Source organism: Rattus rattus, chromosome 6, assembly GCF_011064425.1.
Source record: "Rattus rattus isolate New Zealand chromosome 6, Rrattus_CSIRO_v1, whole genome shotgun sequence".
NCBI lineage: Eukaryota > Metazoa > Chordata > Mammalia > Rodentia > Muridae > Rattus > Rattus rattus.
This window is the reverse complement of record NC_046159.1, coordinates 115144895-115168707: the sequence shown is the minus strand read 5'-3', so window position 1 is coordinate 115168707 and position 23813 is coordinate 115144895. Positions and strand designations below refer to the sequence as shown.

Below are 23813 nucleotides of genomic sequence, written 5' to 3'. Positions count from 1 at the left end.
CTGTCTTAACTTACTAAATGATCTCAAGTCATGGACTTTAAAAAACTATCTACATGCTGATGACTGTTAGATCTAGTAACTCCAGATGAGCCTATGTCTCATGAACTCTGAATGTCTGGTAAGCTATATCCATACTTGTGCTCCATACTCACCACCTTCACTGAGGTACTCAGTAAGCATCTCGAATGTAGGCATCAAGCACTGAACCCCATGCTTCCGCCCTTCCCCACAGCCAGCCAGTCTCTTCTACAGTCATTCCAGTTTCTTTGGATGCAGCTCCGTTGCTCAGCCTGACAGGTTAAACACCTAGGAGGCATCCTTGAATCTCTTCTTTCAACTGTATGCTATATCTAACACGTAAAGGAAGTTAGTTGGCTTTTCTTTCTAACATTAATCACACTATGGTTGATGTATGTGTCACAGTCCCATTCTGGTCTCCACCTAGCTTGCAGTAGCTTGCCCACTTCCTTTTTGCTTACTTTCTCAATGCTGTAGCTCAAATTATTCCTTGAAAACCAAAGTCAGATTAAGCCTGCTGATTTTCTGCTCAAAATTCTCCATTGAGTTTCTACTTCATCAATGGATAAAAGCTTATCATGAAATTCTTTGGCCATGGCCAGCCCAAATCTTATCACTGCCCACTCTCTGTTACCCTCTTCAGTAGATTTCCTGCTTGATCCTTTGGTTGTAGTTATACGATAGACACTGGCCTACCTTAAGGCTTTTGTACTGGGGGAGTTTTCCTCTAAGTAGACATTCTCCAGCACTTAAATAGCTAAAATCTTCATCTCCAGTAACTCTTTATTCAGGTAAATAGGTTGCTTTATTCTTATAAATTCTTTTCATTAGAGTACATAACCCTATCTAAATTGTTACTCCTACTGATCTTCATTAACTTTTTGCATTTTCTCATATCATTAAATGTATTTATTTTATGTAGGAGAGAACATGATATATGCATGTGTGTGCACAGATACCTATGCTTGGGTATGTATATATGGAGGCAAGAAATGGACATCCATATTTTATCAGTCTCCACCTTATTTTCTGAGACAGGTAATCTCACTAAATCTGTGGCTCAGCAGTTGTATAGATTGGCTTTCTACATGCAGACTCGTCTTCTACTCCCTGGAGCTGACATCACAGGTTTATGGTCCCACACCTGGCTTTTTGTGTGGGAGCTGAGGATCTACATTTATATCCTTGTATTTGCATAGCAAGTAGATTAAACACTAAGCTATCTTTTCAGGACCCAGCAATTACATTTTAAACAAACTATTTAACTCATTTATTTATCAGATATATTGTTTATTCTCTCCATTATCCTAAAATAAATAGGAAATTTGTCTATTTTTATTCATAAAAAATTCTCAAGCTTTATTTATTAATGTTTTTCAAGTGTCTGGCAGGCCTTACCACATAAATATTTATTGAATGACTCAGTAAATGTGTTAAATGTCATCAATCTATGCATAGATTTTTCTCATATATTTTATTTATAAGTGTACTTCAACTATAGTAATATAATATCTGTTATAGACAATCAAATTGGTCATACTCAACAACTTAGCAGTTTAGATTTAACTCAACAGTATAAAAATTCATGTTGGTATTTTTCGATTATAGCAATGTGGATAGCAAGGTTTAGTCAGCATTGACTTTAAAGTATGTTAATAAAATTACAAATATTGTGTCTGAAGAAAGACATGCTTAGGGCTCTCCACTTGGCTGAAGAGACTCACCTACTCAGAGAGAGATTGGATATTCAAAATTGCTGACATGAAGTATATCACTAATGCAATCCTCTCAAAGCTGTTGACATAGAAACTCATGGGTGTTACATCATCATTTGAACATTGTTTTACATGTTTTATTTGATTGTACAGCCTTGATTTGTGTGGCTTCATGTTCAGCTCACAGATGATACAAATATACTCAACCCAGACCTTTCTGACTAAATCTGTAACTCTGTCCTCACTAGCTTTGGTTAGATACTTACTGGCTAAAGGTTAATTGTGGAAAAGGGGTCACGAGATGGAAGAACAGACATCACCACTAAAAGTCCTAAGTGCTTTGCCTTCCTGTAAGCAATCAGTTCTCCTTACTAGGTCAGGAGACTCAAAGGAGAGAAAGACCAGACCAGAATGTAGATGGTGTATGTATTTGCCTTTGCAGCACTCCAGATATTTCTAAAATGATCTGATTTTGTCAATATACTCATTACATTAGCTAGTATTTATCGAGTGCTTACTTTGTAGCCGATTTTACATTTGCTAACAGTAATTGTTAATATTGTCAACTTGATAGCATCTAGAATCACCTGGAATACAAGCCCTAGAAGATACCAATAAGGGATTTTCTAGATTAGGTTATCCTCTTGGCATACCTGAGGGGGATTTATCTAGATTGGGTTAGTTGAGGTAGGAAATTTTGCCCCGTGTGGGTAACATCTATCTGTGGAAAAGAAGAAATAGAGCTGAATACTAGCATTCCTTGCTTTTTGCTTTCCTTCTGAAGATACAATGTAACCGGCTGCCTTACATTTCTGCTGCTATTTCCCCACGATGATGGACAATACAAGCAAACTGTGAGCCATTCCTTCCTTCATTTACTCTTGTCAGGATACTTTACCCCAGCATCAGGAACCATAGTTATTTCATGAACTTGCTTAACTTTATGTATTGTCAACGAGCAAAGTAACTACAGTTGGTTCTGGAAGGAGATAATAAGTGGGGATGGTCAGTGGCCATGATAGGGTTGAAGGTGGTAGGCTTGAAGAGAGGAGTTAAGATCTAGAAATCCTACTGATTGGATATATGGATTACATTAATACTTAATTTCCAAGAAATGCTACATGCATATGTGATGTTTATTTGCAGAACTGAGGTGAAGCAAAAATGGCATGGGTCAATGTAATTGAACGTCCGACTTAGTCTAAATGAAGCTGAACTTCTTAAAAGTCAAAATCACCACTCTCGTGATTTACTGACGACCTCCAACAAGAAAAACATGACATGGAGCGAGGTCATTTGTAGGACATAAAATGGAGGCGATGCCTGCCCTAGATGAGAGTTGTCTCAGAAGGATTATTTTCCAACCTCTAAGGCAAGAGCTAATGATGATGTCACTTTTGAGAATAAAGGATTTCTGGACAGGTACTGCCAGCCACAGTGGTACAAGTACTGTTAGCTCCTGCAACATATTTTCTATCTCTGATTGGTCTTCTTCACCCTCCATATGTTAGACAACCTAATATTTTTAGGCTCCAGATTCCTCAGAAGCTGAACCTCAGCCTAGAGGGAAGAACAACTGAAGGATGACCCTTGCCTCACTCTTCTCCAAGACAATTGCAATTAGAAAGAAGAGAAGAAAATTTGGGAGTAAGATCCAGATTAGCATGAAAAGAGGGACAGACAGGATGATAAGTACAAAGGGAAGTTTGACTCCTCCTTGGAGAAGAACTATGTGCAAATGAAGTAGGAACAACTCCTCTTGTAGGAAGAACTTAACCGAGACTAGTTGGAAAGAAAAATCTCCATCCGCATGAAAGGTGTGTCAGCATCCAGACAATGGTGCTAGACCCAAGCAGAAGGCAGAAAGAAAGGCCGAGTGCACTGACTGACCGTGTGAACTTGAGGGCTCCTCTAAAGTTGTAAGCACTTTAGGCAGTCATTTATTTGCTGCCTGGAAACTGAATGGAGATAAGTGTTCTGGTTTCAGGGTGTTTCATGTATTTAAGGAGAAACTGAATTTATTTTCTTTAGATGGGTACCCTTAGACTACATAGAGGTTAAAAAAAAAACAAAACAGTTCTCAGCATGAGTGTAAACTCCTCTCAGCAAGAACAAATTGGAAAAGCATATGAAAGCTAATTTGGCTTTATCTTTTGAAATACCAGGTTTCTGGGAAAGAAAACCAGGGAGCTTTTTCCTTCATTGAAAGCACAAATTGTGCCCCCCCCTTTTTTTCTTTTTTCTTTTTTTTAAAAACACTGTCATTTCAAATTCTGTGGAATTGGGGAATTGTACAAGTTTACTCAGGATGTGAATGAATGGCCCCTTTTGTTGGGAGAAAGGAACCAGGTATAAATGTCAGCAAGAAAATTTGGTCACATTTCTTCTATAGACACACACGACTCAAGAAGCTATAACCTATTTGTTCACTGCAGATAGACATGCAAAATCTCAGAGAAGGAATACTCGAACGTTTGGAACACTTACAAAGAAGCCTTGTATCAGGATCACGGCTCCCTTCGAAGACAACTTTTCTCAAATGATGTCACCACACAAATAAAAAAAGTGATTAAAATTTAACAGCATTTGAAGAACTTACATGTGTAGAAGGCATGATTCCAAACATGGGGAACATTAACCCAGGCAGTAGAGCTGTGATTGACAGGGGCAAGGCTTCCGTGATCCAAAATATGGCAATAACAAAGAGGATGTAGGCACATTCTGCTTCCTGCAAAGAACCAAGACAAGGCTTAAGGTAGAAAAAAATGGCCGTCCCAAATCACCCTTCAAATCATGACCACTCTTTCTGGGTGGTCCTTAGGGGGGAAGGAGCTGTGAAATTTTCTGCATTAAGTTATCACCAAATAGTTATTTTTAGGGGGTTTGAAGCAAAAGTTAATAAAGGTGGAAGTGAAAACCTGGAAAACTTTCCTGCTTCCTTTCATATTTCCTTCCAATCACATCGTCTTAGTGTCCATTTTCTGTACTCAAGTTTGATGTCTAGCTACACTCTCATTTGGCGTCTCAGATGTACTGAATGTTGTTGGAATCCAGAGCTAGGCAGACTGCGGACACTTCCTCATGATGGACCTCTTTTTAAATTCTATTCCTCTCATCTTTTAATTGCAGTGCCTGTATGGGTAGGACCGGCATCCGCAATTTTAACCAATGTGAGAAGTCAGAGCTAGCGCAGCAAGAAGATTGAGCCTGAATCCAGCTTCTAAGCATGGGAATACAGAGGTGTCCAGCTTGTGTTTGTGAGGATGGCAGTCGAGGTACTGTGGACAACACAGAGACTCAAAAAGAATCTTTTTTAAAAATTTTTTATTAGATGTATTTCTTTACTTACATTTCAAATGTTATTCCCTTTTCCAGTTTCCTGTCCATAAGCCACCCTCCCATCCCCTCTCCCGTAAGGGTATTCCCCCCAATTCATCCCCCTTACCTCCCGGCCTCCCACCATCCCCCAGCACTGGGGATCCAACCTTGGCAGAACCAAGGGCTTCCCCTTCCTCTGGTGCCCCCAGCAAGTCTATTCTCTGCTACATGTGCAGTTGGAGCCCTGGGTCAGTCCATGTATAGTCTTTCGGTAGTGGTTTTAGTTCCTGGAATCTCTGGTTGTTGGCATTGTTGTTCTTATGGGCTTGCAAGCTCCATCGGCCCCTTCAATCCTTTCTCTAATTCCCCCCAAGGGGGTCCTGGTCTCAGTTCGGTGGTTTGCTGCTAGCACTGACCTCTGTATTGGACATGCTCTGGATGTGTATCTTAACGCTAGTTAAATCTGTTGCTTTGTTTTATCCACAACTCTAAGTTTCTACATCTGAGACTTGTATAATTTGCTACACAATCACCTGAAATGTGCTCAACAATCAATAAATGCTGTCATCCACTGCCTTGCTGCTTCTCTTTCTCGTGCTTCTTGCTGTCTGAGAACTCTGGGTTGCATTTGGAAATTTACCGAGACAGTGGCTAGGGTTTTGATGAGGTCTTTTCTTTAGGCCTGCACAATATCCAGCTTTCCTGTCTATGATTCACCAGGATCCAGCTGAATCCTCGGGGATGGGCTTTTGCTCCTCAGAACCTTGCTCTTTCAGCGAATCTAAGAGATTCTTAATAAGTCCAGACTCTGCTGTATCTTCATTGTGTTATATTTTTAAAGGAAAAAGAATAAAGGTATTTTGATGTTGACAGTTTTTACAGAGTCTGCCTCTGTAGTCTTGACAAACAATAAAAAAGCAAAATAAAGCAGAGCCTTGGCTGAATCCTTCTAAACAACTCTGGAGAGAATTTGTGAGCAAGAGTTTAATTTAAAATGCCAGTGTGGAGGGAAAGTGGAGTATTTTCTTTTAATGATAATCCACAGATGCCCTCCCCAAAACTTTTCCTTATAGCTTTATATTTTCTGCCATATTTTGGAAGAAGATAGGTTTCAAAGACAACATGGGTCCCTTGACTATCATGCTCCCTAGTTCTGACCAACCCATCTCTTGATATTATTTATTGTTCCTACATTAAGTCACAAATCTGCCCTTCTGCCGCCATCCAAGTCCATTAGAGGGAAGCTTGTTCCAAGACCAGATCATTTTCTATGATTTTATCATTTCTTCCGTGAAGCTAAATTAAAAGCCTGTTCATCCAGAAAACACTTTAGAGCACCCACATATAATGATCTGCATCAGAAAAGAATAAGAGGAAATTCAAATGAGGCTGGTGGGTTCTGGTTACCACCTCTAGCTTCTGCCATAGGCTAGGATTTTACCCCAACAGCCCTGATCTACTCAGAAGGGGCAGCATTGGCTACAGAAGTTTCAGTTGCCGAATGATTGCTTTTCCTGGAAGATTTTCATGTACCAACGAAGCTCTGACTGGAGTCAGCACCTTTCTGTTGTCTTATTATTATGTTTGTGATAATTCAGAATTTTTATCCTGTGTTTAATCACCTTTACTCTATAATCAGACTTATCCAAATAATTTTTGACATCCGTTCTCTATTCGTGAAGACACATTTGAGCCAGACATGGTGGCACACACCCTTAGTGCCAGTATGTGGGAGACTGAGGCAGGAGGAGGAGGAGGAGGGATGCTACGAGATTGAAACTAGCCTGATCTATGCAGCATGTACACATCTAGCAAGATCTACATAGCAAGACTGTCAAGACAAACAAATAAGTCTCCTTTTTACAACATTTTGATGTTTGGATCTGACCTTCGTTTCTCACTTTACATCATACTCTAATTTATAACATTTGTCCGGCGGTCTCCCCGTAGGCTTCAGTATTTCCTGAAGGGCCTCTTTACACCCGAGTGTGCTCAAATTCTGTGCCTTTTACCTTACTTAATGATTTGAAGTACCTGAAAGCCTAACAAGAAAATTCAATTTCTTTGACTCACAATGCTTGTATTTCTCTATATTTGTGTATAAGTACAAATTTGACTTGAGATGTATGAATCAGTAGAATTAAAACAATGAATTTTCATCCTTCCCTTAACAAATGAGAGACTGGGTAACATTAGTATTATATTGTACAGGGCGACAATTCTCCAGATTCTTTGAAACTTATACGTTAGAAAGTGACAGCTGCCTTCTAGTTCTGTATCGCTCCTCCATACTCCCTCCTTCTCTTCCCTTCCTGTCTTTAGCTAGCATTTGAGTGGAATGTCAGAAACAAACCGTTCCCTACTTGTTCTGACTTTCTTACTTGTTTCCCTATCCCCGAGTTATCATATTTGCTCAATGACTGTCTCTGCATATATCGCACATAATCCAGCAACACTTGGATCCTCCGGGAACTTGCAAGAAATGTATGCCTGTTCTTGGATATACTGAAACAAGACCAATATTTTCAAGGTAACCTAGTGATTTTTCTTTAGGGTAAAGATCAAAAAGCTGTGGGGTATACGAACACTCAATGTTTTCTTCTTGGTTCAGAATCTTGCTTGCAGGGAATATCCATCTGCTAAGTGAAATCCCTCGATCTGTAAACTATTTGGAAAGTCTGACATCCTGCTCTGTGCAGTTCAAAATTACATACCATTCATGAACTTTCCCACAATGATAATTTGAACGCAACATTTTTTATATGAGTAATTCATGGGATTATCACTGTGCCCTGCTTCTGTTGTCTCTATAAACTAACTTGCTATGATTTGTAGGAATTTGCCATGAGTGGAGTAAACTCAAAGTCTAGAAAAGGAGGAAATAGTCACCCTTGTCAAAGTAGACTGAGGGAATTGCTCTTCCCCATCTCAAGCCCACCCACCCTCCAAGGTCTGCTAGAAGTTTGCAATGCTTGTCATGTTGTTATAATAACCTACAACCAAGACAAGCATGCATTTTAATCCAAATTCTGTTCTGGAGTTAGAAAAATCTTTTACTATTATAAATCTGTGAATAGAGAGACAGAAACCAGAGTAATAGCTATTTTTTATCTTGTTTACATATTGTGACAGAAAATGCAGGAAAGGAAGACATATTTGAAAGTATGACTATCACGGACTTTACAAAATGCTTTTAAAAATCCGTGATACCTTTTTTCAAAATGCCATTATGCGAAGTGAGCAGAATGAAGGTGGAGAAGGAGTGAAAAGAGGAAGGAGAGGAAGAAAAAGGAAGACAAAAATTACTCACAAACCTCATCAGGACCAACGATGCCACCCACATGTCCAAAAGTCTCTAGATAGCCCACTTTTTTGGGTATATTATTTGTTTCAGGAAACAAGACCCTCATTCAAGCAGAGGAGACTGCTCATTATGTGGTCATCAGATATTCCATTAGATCAAAATGACACAGATGCACTGTCCCTTAATCTAAGATGTCTACCTATGAGCTCCTAGACCTCCCTGGACTACCCTTGAGCATCTCTGACTTTGCCTGCTCCAGGAAGGGTCTCTCCCACTAACGGAAATGTTATGGGAAGACACTTTTCCTTTTTATTAAAAACGCCAAAGTGTTAAAGAATCAGAGCCATCTGTTTTAAACCAGCCTTCCGAATTCTAAAATATTTAGGGCCGTTAGAAAAATTACATAACAGATATAGTTGTTTATTTTGTCATATTGAACAAATATAGATATTCTGTCTCATTTACTTTATTTTTCTAAGATAGGAAACGTTTCTGTGAAGAACTCGTCAGAGTCACTTCCCCACGTTCTTTCCCTTTACTCGTCCCCAAGGTTTGCCTATGTCTAGCTTGTGGCTTGTCTCCTTCCACCTGTGCTTTGCGATCTTTGTCTTGCAGTCCATTGGTATTTAATGACCATATTTTTTCTCTTCTTTGTGTGTGGCATCTGCATGTGTGCAAATGTGTGTACGAGTGCCCTTGCCTGTGCAGTCATGTGTGGAGGTCAGAGGTTCACATTATAATGTCTTTCTCAACCACTTCTCTTCCCTGTTTTTGCCAGGCTCTTAGTGAACCTGGAGCTCAACGTCTGGGCTAGCCAGATGGCCTGTTGTATCCTCCTGTTTCTATCTCCCGGCACAGGGGCTGCAGGTACTTACCACCACCCATGATGGCTGGCGACCCAAACTCAGAGACTCATGCTTGCACAGTGAGCACTACACCCTCTGAGCCATCTCTCCAAGCTCAATATGCACTTTTAAAATTAAAATGCTTTACTTAAGTATTGTTTTGTGACTTTTTCACTCAGTATTTGACATTGCAAGCACATGTATACTAATATATGTAAAACTATTTTTAAATTCATTTTTAAGTGGATCAAATTTTCCTTGCTAAGGAATATATTAGCATTTATGTGTATAGCTTTCTAACCCTCCTTAATTTTTCAATACTGTATAGCTCTGAACATCTTTGTACCTCGGCTCCATATGGATATAGGAAAAAGACTTTCAATCCTAGAACAGAAAACAATAGCAACAGTTTTTGATGGAAGAATCCATTTAAACACTTTTTTTTAGCTTTTTCCATGTTCCTAAAAGTTAGTTATACTAATTTTGTATCTTATATTTATTATTTGTATAATTTGTACAGTATTGTTGTTGATACAAAACAATCCCCTTCCCTAGTACTGCTTCTCCAAAATGTTTCTTACGGTATTACCATTCTTTTAATCTCTATGGCTTTTCCAACAAGGTTTCTGATCTATTTAGTATTGCCTTATTTTTCCTCAAACTTGCCTTAATAGACTTGAGCTTTACTTGAAAAATAAGATATAGAATCACAGTTTCATCCTAGGCCTTCTTGTACTCCTCACACTCGTCTACAGCCCATGTGTTGTTCTGTTTCCCCTTGTTAAAATGGAAATACCCAGGACTGGGTGGTCTTCTTGAGTCTCATGAGCATCTTGTGGTGGTTGCTATCACAATGAGGGAAGGACATGTAAAGAGACATGATTGGGGCAAATAAGAAGCCAGAGACTAAGGAGGGCCCAACCTTGCTCCTTTTTACTACTCATTCTCATGGGCAATAATTATTGTAGTACATTTTTGAAGCTTTCAGAAGTATCCTAAGTAGTAGTTGTTTTGCTTATTTTATATACAATTAAAAATTAAATCATAATTACATTGCTTTTTCTTCCCCATCCCTCTCCCCAACCCTTTCAACGTACCTCCCTTGTTATGTCTGAACTTCATGGTCTCTTTGTCTTTAAATTTTGCTGCATAATTATACACATAAACACATCTATATGCATATATATTCCTAAGCATATTGATACAACCTGCTATAAATCCATCTACAGAACAATTCCTGTACCTCAGATTACAGAAAAAGGGGTGGAAAGATTGTAAGAGCCAGAGAAACAAGAAGTTTGCTGTGAGGCTTTGTGTCATAGAGATGTCAGAGAAGTTACATTCAATGAAGTCTCATTAACATGACCGTCTAAGTAAGGTCTGAACAAGCATGATGACACCAGTGGACATGCTACCATGAAAAGAGAAAAAGACCAGGATGCTTTAACCCTGGACAAAGAATTACAGGTAACTAAGGAATGCTGGGAAATAGTCTTCCCTGGGGAAGTTACCCGCCCACCTCCAAATTGTTTTCCTAATACCAAATGTTTAACTTTGAACTCATATACACAAAAGGAACTTTACAATTATTTTATTTGTGTGCTTTCTCTTTCTATACTTATCTTCCTGCTCTACGAGTTTCATTCTTACCTTCCTTGGTCCTTAGATAAGATTCTGTCAGCTGAGAGTCCTAATCTTGCTACTGTGACCAAATGGCACCTGTGACTAAATAAGGGAGCTGGTATGTGGTTCTTTCTGGCCAGGGGAAACTGGAAAAGCCTGTTTCCTACGGACCAGAAACAGTGGCCCATCTTCCTCCTTTTGTCTTTCATGAATTAAAGAATCTCTCTTCTGCCCTTAGTTTCTGGTGCTGAGCTGGATCTGATCCCAGAATCCTTTATGGGAACTGTTGACTATTCTATCTCTATTCTAGTATTATGTTTGCTAATTTATTTTGATACTTACACAAAGCACTCTTTGTCAATCTAAGCACAAGATCCTTAGCCTTAGAAATCCGTCACTTTGTCCCTCTTTTTTTCTCTTTTCTACTTGCTTAAGCCTGGACACTCCCCCCAGTTGAGATAGTATCTTTCCATTTCCCCCCAGCATCCTCATCTCTCTAACCAAAAGAATTATAACTAAAATATTTATGTGCAGAGGTGAGTCCTCACAGTTGACGTTCTCCCACATCCCCAGTCTTGATTTAAGAACATCTTTGTTCTGTCTTGTCTAAGAACAGCCAAGGCAAACGTAGTTATCACGAGGCAATTGGAATGTTTTTCCCCTTTCCCAATGTTCTCATATTACCTTGGGAAATGTGGCTATTATGTTTAAAAATCACTTTGGTTATCTTTTAAATGGTAGCTCCAGATGAAAATGACACATACATTCTCTTTTAAATAGTTTTTCATCCTTTTCCTTTTTAAAGGACACAGTGACGGATAGTGGGCTGTGGGTGTGGTCTTTATGTGGGTAAGAAAGGGAAACAGATCAATCTCACTCATGACAACTAATTTTCTGGAGAGCACAGAAAGCAAATAAGAAAGGAGGAAGAAAATGCATTCTACGTAAATCTCTGTGCTATAAGGGAAGCATTGTTACCTGGCAGAACCTGACAGAGTTTTGCATGGTTTCGGAAATACTTGCCACACTGCAGTGGCGACTAATCAAGGCTCAATCCATATAAACAAACACAAAGCTTGATAAGTTTGAAGATGGAAGATACCAAGATAGAAGATGAAGGTATCTTTGAAAATGGAAGGTATGGAGCTCAATGTTACCGTCAGGGGAAAATAGCATCTCTGGTTAGAGTTTAGACTTTAAAAACAGAGAGCAGAGAGAGACAGTTGGTGGCTTCACTCTGCCAGGTATCAGGGATATTTTTAACTCCCCGTTTCATTGAACTTCAACATCTAGCTAGCTCCCTAGAGGCGTGGCTTTCATCGCACTCCCACCCCACCTCCACACCGTCAAGTTGGAAATAACCACTGTTCTACATTTTATGCATTAAGATGAAATCCGTGAATTAAGATCCTTATTGCCTGAGGGCTTTGCTAACCATGTCCAGAAGCTGGGATTTTACAGAAGAATCTGAGCTGAGTCTAGGGCAGCTGATCTGTAGACAGTATCTCAAAGTGTTAAAAGAGAATTTTCTTCATTTTATAGATGAGGGAAATGGGCCATGGGTGGAAAGTCAAAATCTCTTAGAAAACGTGTAAGAATTATTTAGGTAATGGGAGACGGGTGAGGCTAACCCATGGTCAGTATCCATGTGTCTCAGAAGCTTATAGTAACTGACCTGTATTTCTTGACACCTTAAGAATATATCATGGGTCAAGGCTCTTGTGCAATAGTTACAAGACCAGGGTCTGCACCTCAGTGAGCACTCGGGGGCATTTTAAGTGCAGAAACTTACGCATACCTTTTCAGGATCTGGTGCAAACACTATTCCAGAACAATGTCATCATTGTCTAACAAAGTGGGTTTTAGTAGAAGAAAATGCCATAATGGTTCTAATACCCTGTATCAAATTTAAAAATTAAAAAAACACAATACAAAATACCACCATGCTCTGTGACCTTTGGAGTTTCTAATACCTTGTGTGCTAATATAAAAATTTAAAAAAAAAATTACAGCACAAAAAGGCTGTCCTCTGTGGGTTTGGGATTCAGGCAGTCTGCTTTATAAGTTCCTGTGACTTTGGATAATTTTTAACCTAAGTTTGTTCAACTGCAGAAAGGAGATATTGACTGTTTCTAATAATTACTATGAGGCTGATTATTATGAGCTGTCACATTTGTCATGTTTATCAAGCAAGGTACAAAATCCTATCCCAGAAGGGAAAATGAGCTTTGTGAGTCAGGCACCTTCCATACACCCATGTTCTCTTCACTACTCCTTTCTCTGTACTAGAAGCCTTCTCCTCCAATCACTCTCTTATACCTTATAGCTCATAGAAATTCCATATCCTTCTGTCACACGAGTACCATTTATTTGCTCACTCAATGTAGTCATCTACTCTGTGTGTGACAAGCCCTGTATTTGGGGCTAAGAAAACACAGATTAATCTGCATGATCCTCTTAAGGCATTAACAGTCTGCAGAGGATGGCAAAGATAATCACCACATGGAATACACACTACAACAGGGCCAACATGGCTATCATGAAACACCAGCAGCCATGAAGATTCTCAGTTTGCATTGCTCTCTTCAAGGAAGGCAGGGCAAATTAGAAGGCAGTAAGAGATTATAGCCTGAGCAAAGAGAGAGCATTAGGAATAGTCACTGGTATTCTGGGGACCACAAAGAATGAGGGTGAAAGGTAGATATGGGAAGTTATTAGGACAAATGTCAAAGTTGAAACTTTCCATCAGTGTAAAAGATGTTTGTCCAGTGATCCTAACAGATCAAGTTGGCATTTTGAAATCAGTACCCTGGCGAGATTTTGGAAGAAGGGGCATGAAAAGATGATGTATGGATAGAGAGGAAGATTGTTGTCTCAAGGAGAGAGTACAGTGAGAATGGAGAATGGGAGATGAATGGAGAGAGGAAGATTTAGATGGAAAGACAACGTACTCAGTGGTAGAAGAGAGATAGAACAGGAAAGCAGCTAACAGCACACACACGTTTGAGGTGTATACTTATATCTTGATTCTCCTGTGTTCTTCTCCTTTGGAGTCCATCTTGATGTAAATATATATATTTGTTTTTAAAAAATAAAATGGAAATACTAAAGAGAAAAATGAATGTGGTTGGGATTTTACAATCCATCAACTAGTAAATGTTTTTTGAGTAACCATTAGATTGTTTTCCTGTCTCTTTATTTGAAAAGGGCTTCAAGCAAAAGCATCAGACAACTGGAGAGAGACACTCTTGGGAGAAATGCAGCCAATACGATAATATATGACCGTTCAGGTTTTTCCTACGGCTTCTCAATGAACCTGGGCTTGTTTATTTATTTACTTTTTTATAGTGAAGACCAGGCTGGCCTTGACCTTGACCTCCTGTCCTACTTCCTCTTCTGAAGGGCTGGGATTAGAGGCATAGACTCTAAATACCTTATTTACACAATGCTGGTCCTTGAACTGGGGATTTCATGGAAGATAAACAAAGAGTAGACTGATTGAGCCAGGTCCCTAGCTGGTCTTTCTTTTAACTTTTATGTTTCCTAAACAGTAATGCCAAAACAAACCAAAACACTGTAAGACAAATAAAAGAGTAAAAATAAAACTGAGCACAAACTGAAAAGATTAAAATTAGCCAAATGCTAGAAATAGTCATAAACGAACAATTACATAGTAAATATAAATAGAACTGCAGCACACCACCTAGGGCAGTGTTAATAGCCTTCTGAATGGGAATATTGAGGCAATTTCTCTTTTAAAGTGAGAAAAAAATTCACCGTGATTATTTAATTCAAGAAAACCAGCAGTTGCCTTAGAACTTTTTTATTGGTCAGTGAGTAGTAACTGGGAAAAGAAATAAGAGTACCTTTGTGTTTAGGTGAGAATTTAAAAATATTCTTGATACTTTAGATTCATAAGAAGGTATAACTTATCACTTATCAGATGAACATCTACAGCAATGCCGTAGGACTGAACTTCTAACCACCATGGAATTGCTATAGATAAAGATAACCACTTGTAATAACTATTGCTATTCAGACGAATGTTGAAAACATGAGCAACCACATTGTACGAAGCTCTTTACTAGTTTTTCTTTCTATATTTATTCTGAAAGAAAATGTGAGTGACTGATTAATAGTAATAACCAACTGATAAAAATTAAACCTGATCTTCTATTTGACTTATGCGCAGAAGCTTCAGGAATAAGGCGCGACCTCATTCCTTGTAAGATCCCATTCCCATGAGAGCACTGAAAACCATGGCCTCAACTTCTCATTCAACAAGATGACGTGGCGATTCCAACCCAGTGCCGTGATTCCCGGTGAGCACTGGACGAGAAAGGGTCAATGTAACCTGACAAGGAGACAGGACCATGTGACACAGCTGGGACTCTGGGACATCAGGAAATGGCGCACACCTAGTTCATTGCTTCATTTCTCAAAAGACTTTTCCCCAGTGTCGGGAATCAATGCCGTCTTCTACCCCACGACTCTAAATAGCACGATGCTAATTAAGGAAATGGTTCGGCTACGCCTCCTTTGCTCCTTGGCTTATTGGGAGCATTATCTTGTAGAGAACGGCCTGAGGTGTTGATGAATGATTAACCACCCTCAGGGAATAAAGCTTCCAACATGAAATTGAGAAAAGTCTGCAACACCTGTTAACATATGCATCCTGAGTTTTGACAAAACCCAAGTTCAGAACAAGCTTCTCGGTCATTGTTGTGTTCGTTGTCTCTCTGAGCACGCGTTCCTTCAGAGGCAGAATGAGAATGCTGGCCTGTCAGCCATCATCTGTGGGGTTGTTAGAAGGTTACATATAATGATTTGGGCAAAGCATTTGGCAGAGTGCCCGGAAGAGAGGCGTGCTCTATACAGATAGCCTTTCTCCTTCCCTCTTCACGTTGCTTAAAAAGCCTCTGAGGATCCCTTTGTTGATGACACATTTTTGGCTGGAGATGGAATTGAGATAGGAGGCAAGGCCGGTCTCTAAAATCACCAGTAGCCAGTGGAAATCTCAGCCAGCCATTCCTCACTCCTTGGTTCTATGTCGCATACATTCATTGCGTTTTTAAAAGACAAGTTTGACTTATCATTTTGCTCGATTTCCTCTGTTACCTTATTGCTGTCTGCAAGTGCAGGCCACCTCACTTCAGTAACAAGGATGGTAACCATAAACTGATGTATGCCATTGTCGATGTAAGCCTTTATCAAATATTATACCTTCTTTCCTGCCTTCATTGCAAGAGTTAAATAATGTTCTTTAAAGTTGATGGTAACGTTTCTATTTAAAATCGGCAAAAACTGAAATTCTGTTATGGAGTTACCTTATTTTTCCTCATTAAAATTAATTGAACTTTAACAAATGAATTGATTAGAATGAAACAAAAGCGGAACACATTCATAAGAACAACTTGATACCAGACTACTTGTTTTGCACTCAGTGTACTTGGGCTAATGTGCAAATGTAATATACTTTTACCATTGCATGTTTGGGAAAGGAAAATCAATGAGGGAGGTATCTTAGCAGTGACACACTTTCCTGGTGGTGAATCATGAACCCACATTATTGCTTTTTATTTATGTATTTGTGTTCTTTCTCAGGGAGCTTGTATTTATTTCCTCTAAAATTATGGATGGTAAGTGGAATGAGATGTATCTGTGTGTCAGAGGCCCAGCAGAGGTGATGGGTAGTCATGGCATAGGGTGGACTGTCATTTAATTTCCTGTATCCCCTGCCATAAGTAAGGGCCCGTGTTGAGACTAAGACAGAAATGCTAAACTATGGCAAGCATCCATGTATGAATCAAAATGTGCCCAGGAGAAAATTCTGATACATCTGCGGATTTCTAAGATCAGGGGGCTTATAAAGAGTTTATTGTGCACAGTAGATGGAGGAACAGACCTAGAAATGGTGAGAGGAGGAGCTGTATCAGAGCCTTGTATGTACAAGTCAATTCTGTTATCTGGTACGCACACCAGGGTCACACAGCTGCCTAGTCTCATGGGTGGGAATCAAGTGTAGGAAACCGCAGTAGAAAGATCGAATCCGGCTGAAAATCATCCACACCATTCTATTAATGCATATGAATCTCCTTCAGGGAATTTCCAGATAGGTGGCGAAGACTTCTGAGGGAAGCTGGAGTGCCCAATGTACTGTAATTGTTCCATTTTTTTAGTCCAACAATCCTCATGAGAAAAGAGCTTCAGCTAGATTCTCTTCTAATGAGTGGAGGGACTGCATGTCAAGGGAGGGTAAGAATTTCCCTAGCTGTACAGGCTACACTCAGACGGAGATTAAGAGAGCCACGGTTACTGTTTGGTGAGTGATTACTCATTTACTCCTCACAGCAAGCCTGCTATGACCCCGCTCTTGTGAGAAAGCAGAAGCGCAGGGAGGTTATGTAAGTTGTTGAGGTCGCACAGCTTTCAAATGCTACATATGGCATCTCGAGCAGAGAGCCCGTTTCCAGCACCCGTTCTCCTACCACCAAGTCGCACTCGTGGCTGGCACAGAGAAGGTGCTCACTGTTTGCTTGTTCAGACCGCGTCACCAAAACATGGAAAACTCATTGAGTTTAATATTCTGGGCTTAACAGACTGATTATTTTCGGGAGCAAACTGAAGGATATTCGTAAGTATGCTGAAGTAAGTACACTGAAATCTGAGATGAACAAAGCTATGACTTATTACATTTTCTGATTAACCTGGAAAAAACAACTTCCTATCTTTGATGTCTCTGTTCCAGAAAGAAATTAAATTTCTGGGAAGTTTTGTGGCTGACTGTATGACACAGAGCTGACAGCTCTTAGGCATCTCTAGACCGTACACTGCCAATTGTTCTGTCTAGGGCTGTATAACCTGAAGTCTCAGGGTCTTTCTTCTGCCTCCTAGAATAACTATGAATACAACGCAGTATATTTGTTGTTGCTGACAACAACATCATGTCACAATGTCACAGAGCTGGGTATCCCTGCTAGTCCTTTATATACAAATATATTCCTGCTTATTCCTGGGGGAAGAGATCGTTATCCATGATGCCCCCGGAGGTTGATAACTTGAAAGATCTAAAGCTTTGTGTTTCTTTTATTCTTTCTTTCATCTAGGTGACAGGTGGAGAACAATTCCCATTACTTATTACGTCTAATTATTCCACTTAATAATGATGAGATGCAAATAAGACCAACCAATAAAACATGAGGAAAATACACAAGTATAATGTATAGAAAAAGCACAAAGTATTACCATTCCTTCAGCTTCGAACCAGACCATGATCAACATCAAAGGACAACCTATAGCCCAAGACATGTGCCTGTCTGCATGCCAGGCTTGCTTACCTTGCTACGGATGATGAGGGGGAGTGGCAATAAAACCAAAACAGTGAAAACCACAAGGAGAAAGCGACGATACACAAAAGCGTAATTGAGGAGCTTCATTGTCCTGAGCAGGTGCCTTCAACAGTGTCCCCTCACTCTCAGGCAGATGTTAAATAACCAGGCTGGATTAATATTTCTCTACCTCATCATCTTTACCTACTACCTCAGACAGACCAACGCTGGTTAAAATTAAATCTCATTTTTATTGTTTTACTATCACAATTAAAAGAAAGAGATAAGCCCAAGAGTGGTTTGAGGACTCAAAGACCATTTGCTTATGTGATTTATAAAAAGTAAAACTGATTCTCCCTCTCCTTTTCTTTCTTCTTCTTTCTTCCTCTTTCTTCTCTCCTTCCTTCCTTCCTTCCTTCCTTCCTTCCTTCCTTCCTTCCTTCCTTCCTTTCTTTCTTTCTTTCTTTCTTTCTTTCTTTCTTTCTTTCTTTCTTTCTTTCTTTCTTTCTTTCTTTCTTTCTTTCTTTCTGCACAATAACTGGACGATAGCCTGCAGAGACCAGGAGAAGGTAAGATCAGATCATGAAGTTAACTGAGTTTGTCCACACTTAATCCCCTCTTCCTCCTTTGATGACTCCTTGCTTCTTCTAGCTGGAGTTGTCACTACTGTTGTGATACCCTCTGTCTTTCAACACAGACTGTCTCCAGAGTCCTGTCTAAGAAAGTATACTTCACTGTCTAAGGTAAAATAGCAACTCCAACTGCATGGCTTCCAGTGCAGAAGAGTGGGTAAAAGAAAGGATGTTTGATGCTGAAGCTGGGGCTTCTCAGGTCATGGACTGAGTCAGCATTCTGAAAAATTGATAGTGATTTTTCTTTTTACTTTAAGAGCAAAGTATGTTATGTTTTTTAGAGACCTTAATACGTTTTCTTGGTAGGAAACAAAAAAATGAACCTTGTATAAACATTCTCCTTTAAGAACTTTATGCATTTAAAATATTATTGTATTGATATTAGTTACATAATTATCAAGGGATCTGTACAGAGATAATTGGGTAGGGTCATTCAAGGGTTGTGTGTGCATGTGTGCATGTATGAGAGAGCTGTCATGTGCTCATGCAGGTAAAGATGAAACTATTACCATGTATAAAGGGTCTGGCTAGGGATTGTCTTGTGTGTATTAAAATCTGAATTATTTACCCACAAAGCTCAAGTTCGCAACTGTGGAATCATCCTTAGGTACTAACAAGGCACCCCACCGGAGCTCCTGTAATGTATGGTAAATTTCTCTTGACACAGATTTCACTATTATATAGCACATGGTTATCATTTAGACCTGACTTCTAATTCTATATTAGTGTTGACTCTGCTTCATTTTTCTGTCAAGGGAAACTATTCCTTTCAATAATAGGTTCTGTGTTGATGTAAATAAAATTTTTCCCTTCTAAAAATGATCAACTTCCAGGCAAACTGCACACAGTGATTCAGGAAAACCAGAGAGGTAAATAGAAAAGAAAATTTTCCGAATAATAATGGTGCATTACATGGAAAAATATTCACAGATGAAAGGGTGATTGCCATCTGAATAACAAAAGGAATATAATAGCGACTGTTCACAAAGTGGCAATAATGAAGGGTATTAAGAACAGATTAACAGAACTGAGTTGCTCAGAATTATCCTTATTTTTTCTGCACTAATACGCAGTAGACTTCATCACATGCTCTTCCTTTTTATCTGGTTTTGAAGGAAACACTTTTGGTCTCAGATTTTCTTAGTCCTCCTGCTGTGACCATTTGAACTTCACTTTCTCATCTCGGAGGACATCACTCTGTGAAATGATAGCGAGAAATGGAAAGGCATTTATGTGCCACTTAACAGGAGTGCAGACCTATGCATAGTGTCAGGGAGGTGACTTGCCAGTCAGACAAGCTAAACAAGAGCACTTGATGCTTGCCCACGCCTCTGCTCTCTTCTGGTGACTGTTTTTCCGTGTAGGGAGGATCTCAGCACCCTGGTTCTGTGCCCTGAAACTACAGCTGGACCAGTCTTCTGTGAGTGCCCACAGAAGAAATTTCATGTTATAATTCCAAAATGTCCATCCTCAGCTAGCCCTCGGCCACAGAGCCATTCTCCTAACCTCGGCCAGATTCTCTTGCTGTCACTGAGGGAAAAGATCTGACAAAATAATTAGGATTAGTAAGTGTTAAATGTCATTCAGGACCCACCAGGGATTGAAACACTAAGCTATTTGGAGCTTCTAGAGAACATACCTCAAGAGACTCTGAAAAATTGCACCCTGTTGTTAGCCAGTTTCAAAGGCAAAGACAGGTTAGTTCCTCGACTTTCTTAAGCAGAGAGACCAAACCTCTTGTAACATACTGTAGATGTGTCATTTTAATGTATAATTGCGCTGTATATGAATTAAGTCATGACACCAGGTGAACATTAGTTAATTTAAAACACATTTTGTTCAAATATTTAAAAAATATTACAAATACTGTTGTCTTGCACACCATCGTCTGGCTATGCACCAGGGATTTTACAATCTCTACCCCAGTTAAGTTTCAAAGCCTAATAGAATCCAGGCATGTGGCCCAACTACTTGAGATGCTCAAGCAGAAGGATTTTAGGATTCTGAGCTACAGAATGAGTCTAAGACAGTTAGTGAGACACTGCCTCAGTATTAAAAAACATAAAGGGGGCAGATAGCTAGTGGTAGAGCCATTGCTTGACAATCATGAGTCTCTAGGTTCAATAGTAACAGGAACGTACACACATACAAGTCATGAACATTCGTATTGTGGTTTGCTATTTTTATTACCATTTGTATTTTGTGAAAACTCGGGTTCAAAGAGGTTAGTTAAAATGTGCCAGAACTTAACTGACTGGGTAATAATTTGAATCCAACTCTTTCTGACTCTTAAGGAAATGCTTTTTGATTCTTCTTTTCTACAATGCCATAAGTCTACAATATTGATTATTTATTCAACCCACCAACACACATAGACTTTGCATGTGCTTTGGTAAGCTTAACGATTATATCTTTGTCTTTTACTCTTGGGCATTATGGGTAGTATAAATGATATGGAAGGTTCAACCACAAATGGAAGAAAGGGCCCCCTTATCTAGTCTAAGACAGTTCCCTTACCTATCACACTTGATTTGTGCAGACAATCAGTGGGAGCAGACAGAGTACAAGCGAGTTCCTCTCATTGTTCTTTCCTTATGACATATTTGTTGTCAGATTTATGCTTTTCTTTGAGCGCTCCCTTTTAAGAATATGTTTTCCTTCTCTCCTTCAATCCTAACCATGTTGAAATTTGATCTTATTGATTGATCTACAAACTGCTTCTCTGTAGAGATAAGTCTAATCTGTGCTCAAGCTCCTGATCCATTCCTTTCCGAGTCCATTCCAGGAAGCCTCTTAGGGTAAATGTGTCCACACATCCTGGAGTGCTTAACCTAACTGGAAATGACTATAGTACTGAGTCAAAATGAGTCATGAGAGTCTTCATGTTTAGTTAACTTCATAGGCCATTTTATGCACCCTAGAATTTGAAGATCATTGACTTAACTGTCAAATACTCTTTAGTTTTGAGGTAGGAAGACTTACACAATTCACTCTTTGACTAATCCATATGAACCTTAACTTTTCAGTAAGGTTGTCAATTCTTTGAGGTGGGCGTTCAGTTACTTCTCATGTCTCTATCAAAGTTCTGGGTATAAGTCTGTACTCCATGGGTAGTGTCTGTCTGCTCACCCATGACTGTAATCCAATGAAGCCAATACGCACATTGACTATGGCTGGTTATGATATGGCATTTATCAATAGAGTGCTCATGCTTCAAAAGATATGTGGCATTTCAATGGCTTTTAAGTTTCAAAAAGAATTGTATACTTAGGTGTACTTGCTAAGGAGGGGGAAACACACCAAAAATCAAAAATGTTTCTACTCTTCCTGAATCAGCCTCTGCCTGAGCTGCACTGCTATTTTCATTCTTTGAACCTTCAGAGTATGAAATCCATGCCAATTTATGTTGATTGCAATTGAGACTTTTGGTTAAGGAATAAAAACCAGAATTTCTCCGGACTTTCATTTGTCCATAAGCCTCCACCAGTCCCACAATGTAATGTCATTCTTGATGGATTCCTATGTATTTAGCTTTCAAATTTATTTATCTTGTGTATTACAGTGTGGGCACATACATATTATGGCCCATGTATAAAGGTTAGGGGACAAAACAAATGTAAGCATCAGTTGTCCCATTTGGCTAGGTGGATCTGAAAGACTGAACATAAGTCGCTATGCTTGTTAGCAGATCTTGTTACCTACTGAGCCATACCACCATCTGGGATTCCTATTTATATATTCCAAACATCTTTATAAATTTCAATTCTTTTAGATATTATGTGGAGGAAAGAAAGTGTTGGATGTGAGCCGACTCTCCAACCATTTCACAAATTATTAAAAGAAGGCATTTTCCCCATCTACCATCTAGTAGTTTGACATTTACCTCACCACGTTTTAATGTTTCAATTACTTCAAGTTCCTACACCTAAATCCTTATGACAAACCAAATTCTTTTAATAAAACCAAAACATAGACAGTGGTGTTACCTGACTGATAGTCACTTTTTCCAGCCATTGAGAAGGCTGAAGCAGTAAAGTTATGAGCTCCAAAACAGCCTGGGCAGCATGGGTGATATTATAATGAAACCTTGCTTCAAAACTAAATAAAAAATATGTTGACAAACTTCTAGGCTCATGTCCCACCTCCTAAACTGAAGGATAAAATATTTGTCTGGTATGTACCATATAGACTCTAGATTCAAACACAAGTTCCTTAACTGCTTATGTTGGCAACATTCATTAACCACAACCTCAATAATCGTGAAGTAAATAACTGACCAAATAGATAAAAGATTGAACTGTGTCCTGAGAGGCCGGGACCTGGGCTTCTGTGAACCGAGAAGAGAAGCAAATTCCAAAGAAGGAAGGACTACTCAAGAAAACACAGCAACTAGCAGACTGTCTCAGTACCAGGGCCAACTTGGAACTGGCCACACCCTCTGCTAGCTTGAGGAAATGCTTCTTCTGGACCAAGTCTGACCTCATTTTTCTTTTGGGAAGTGAGCTAGAAGTGAGAAACTCAGATGATAGAAGGACTAGGAAACGGGAAGAGAAAGAACATTGTAGAACACTAGTACTCATTCCAAAGGGGTAATAAACAGTATGTTAGTTCATAAGCCTGATGTTTGGATGTTAAATAAAATTAAATGAATGTATTTTTAATAGAATGTCATTACTTTCTCTCTGAAGTCACTGGCTTTATGATTTATAAACAAATGCAATTAATTATCACTTGCATAATAAACTCATAAAGTTACTAGTTAAACATGTCAACAGATGAAGCTATTTATATTTTGAAGAATTAAACAGATGATGGTATTCATTTGCTAATTTGAATGTTTTACAATAGGTCATTTTTTTTCCTAAGGAAAGATTATAATCTATAAGGTACAGTTATCTCAAATATAATAAATATTAAAATTTTTTATAAAGTGGCTGAGGAAATACTGTTTATGATTTAATCCGTTTATTTTCATTTATTATAGACATACATTTTATATAAAACTTGCCTTTTGTTTCTTCAATTGACTT

At 39.0% G+C, this 23813-nt stretch overlaps 1 protein-coding gene across 1 annotated transcript in view; it reads right to left on the bottom strand.

The window, feature by feature from the left end:
• The window catches only part of Slc13a1 (solute carrier family 13 member 1), a 76339-nt gene extending 57994 nt beyond the window's left edge, over positions 1–18345 (bottom strand). The window contains exons 1-2 of the mRNA XM_032906871.1: positions 18161–18345; positions 4333–4461 (exon numbers count right to left, since the gene is read on the bottom strand). Of these exons, the coding sequence (XP_032762762.1) occupies positions 4333–4461; positions 18161–18259 (228 nt within the window). The 5' untranslated portion in view covers positions 18260–18345. The remainder of the gene's footprint in view (positions 1–4332; positions 4462–18160) is intronic.
• Positions 18346–23813: the final 5468 nt, after the last annotated feature.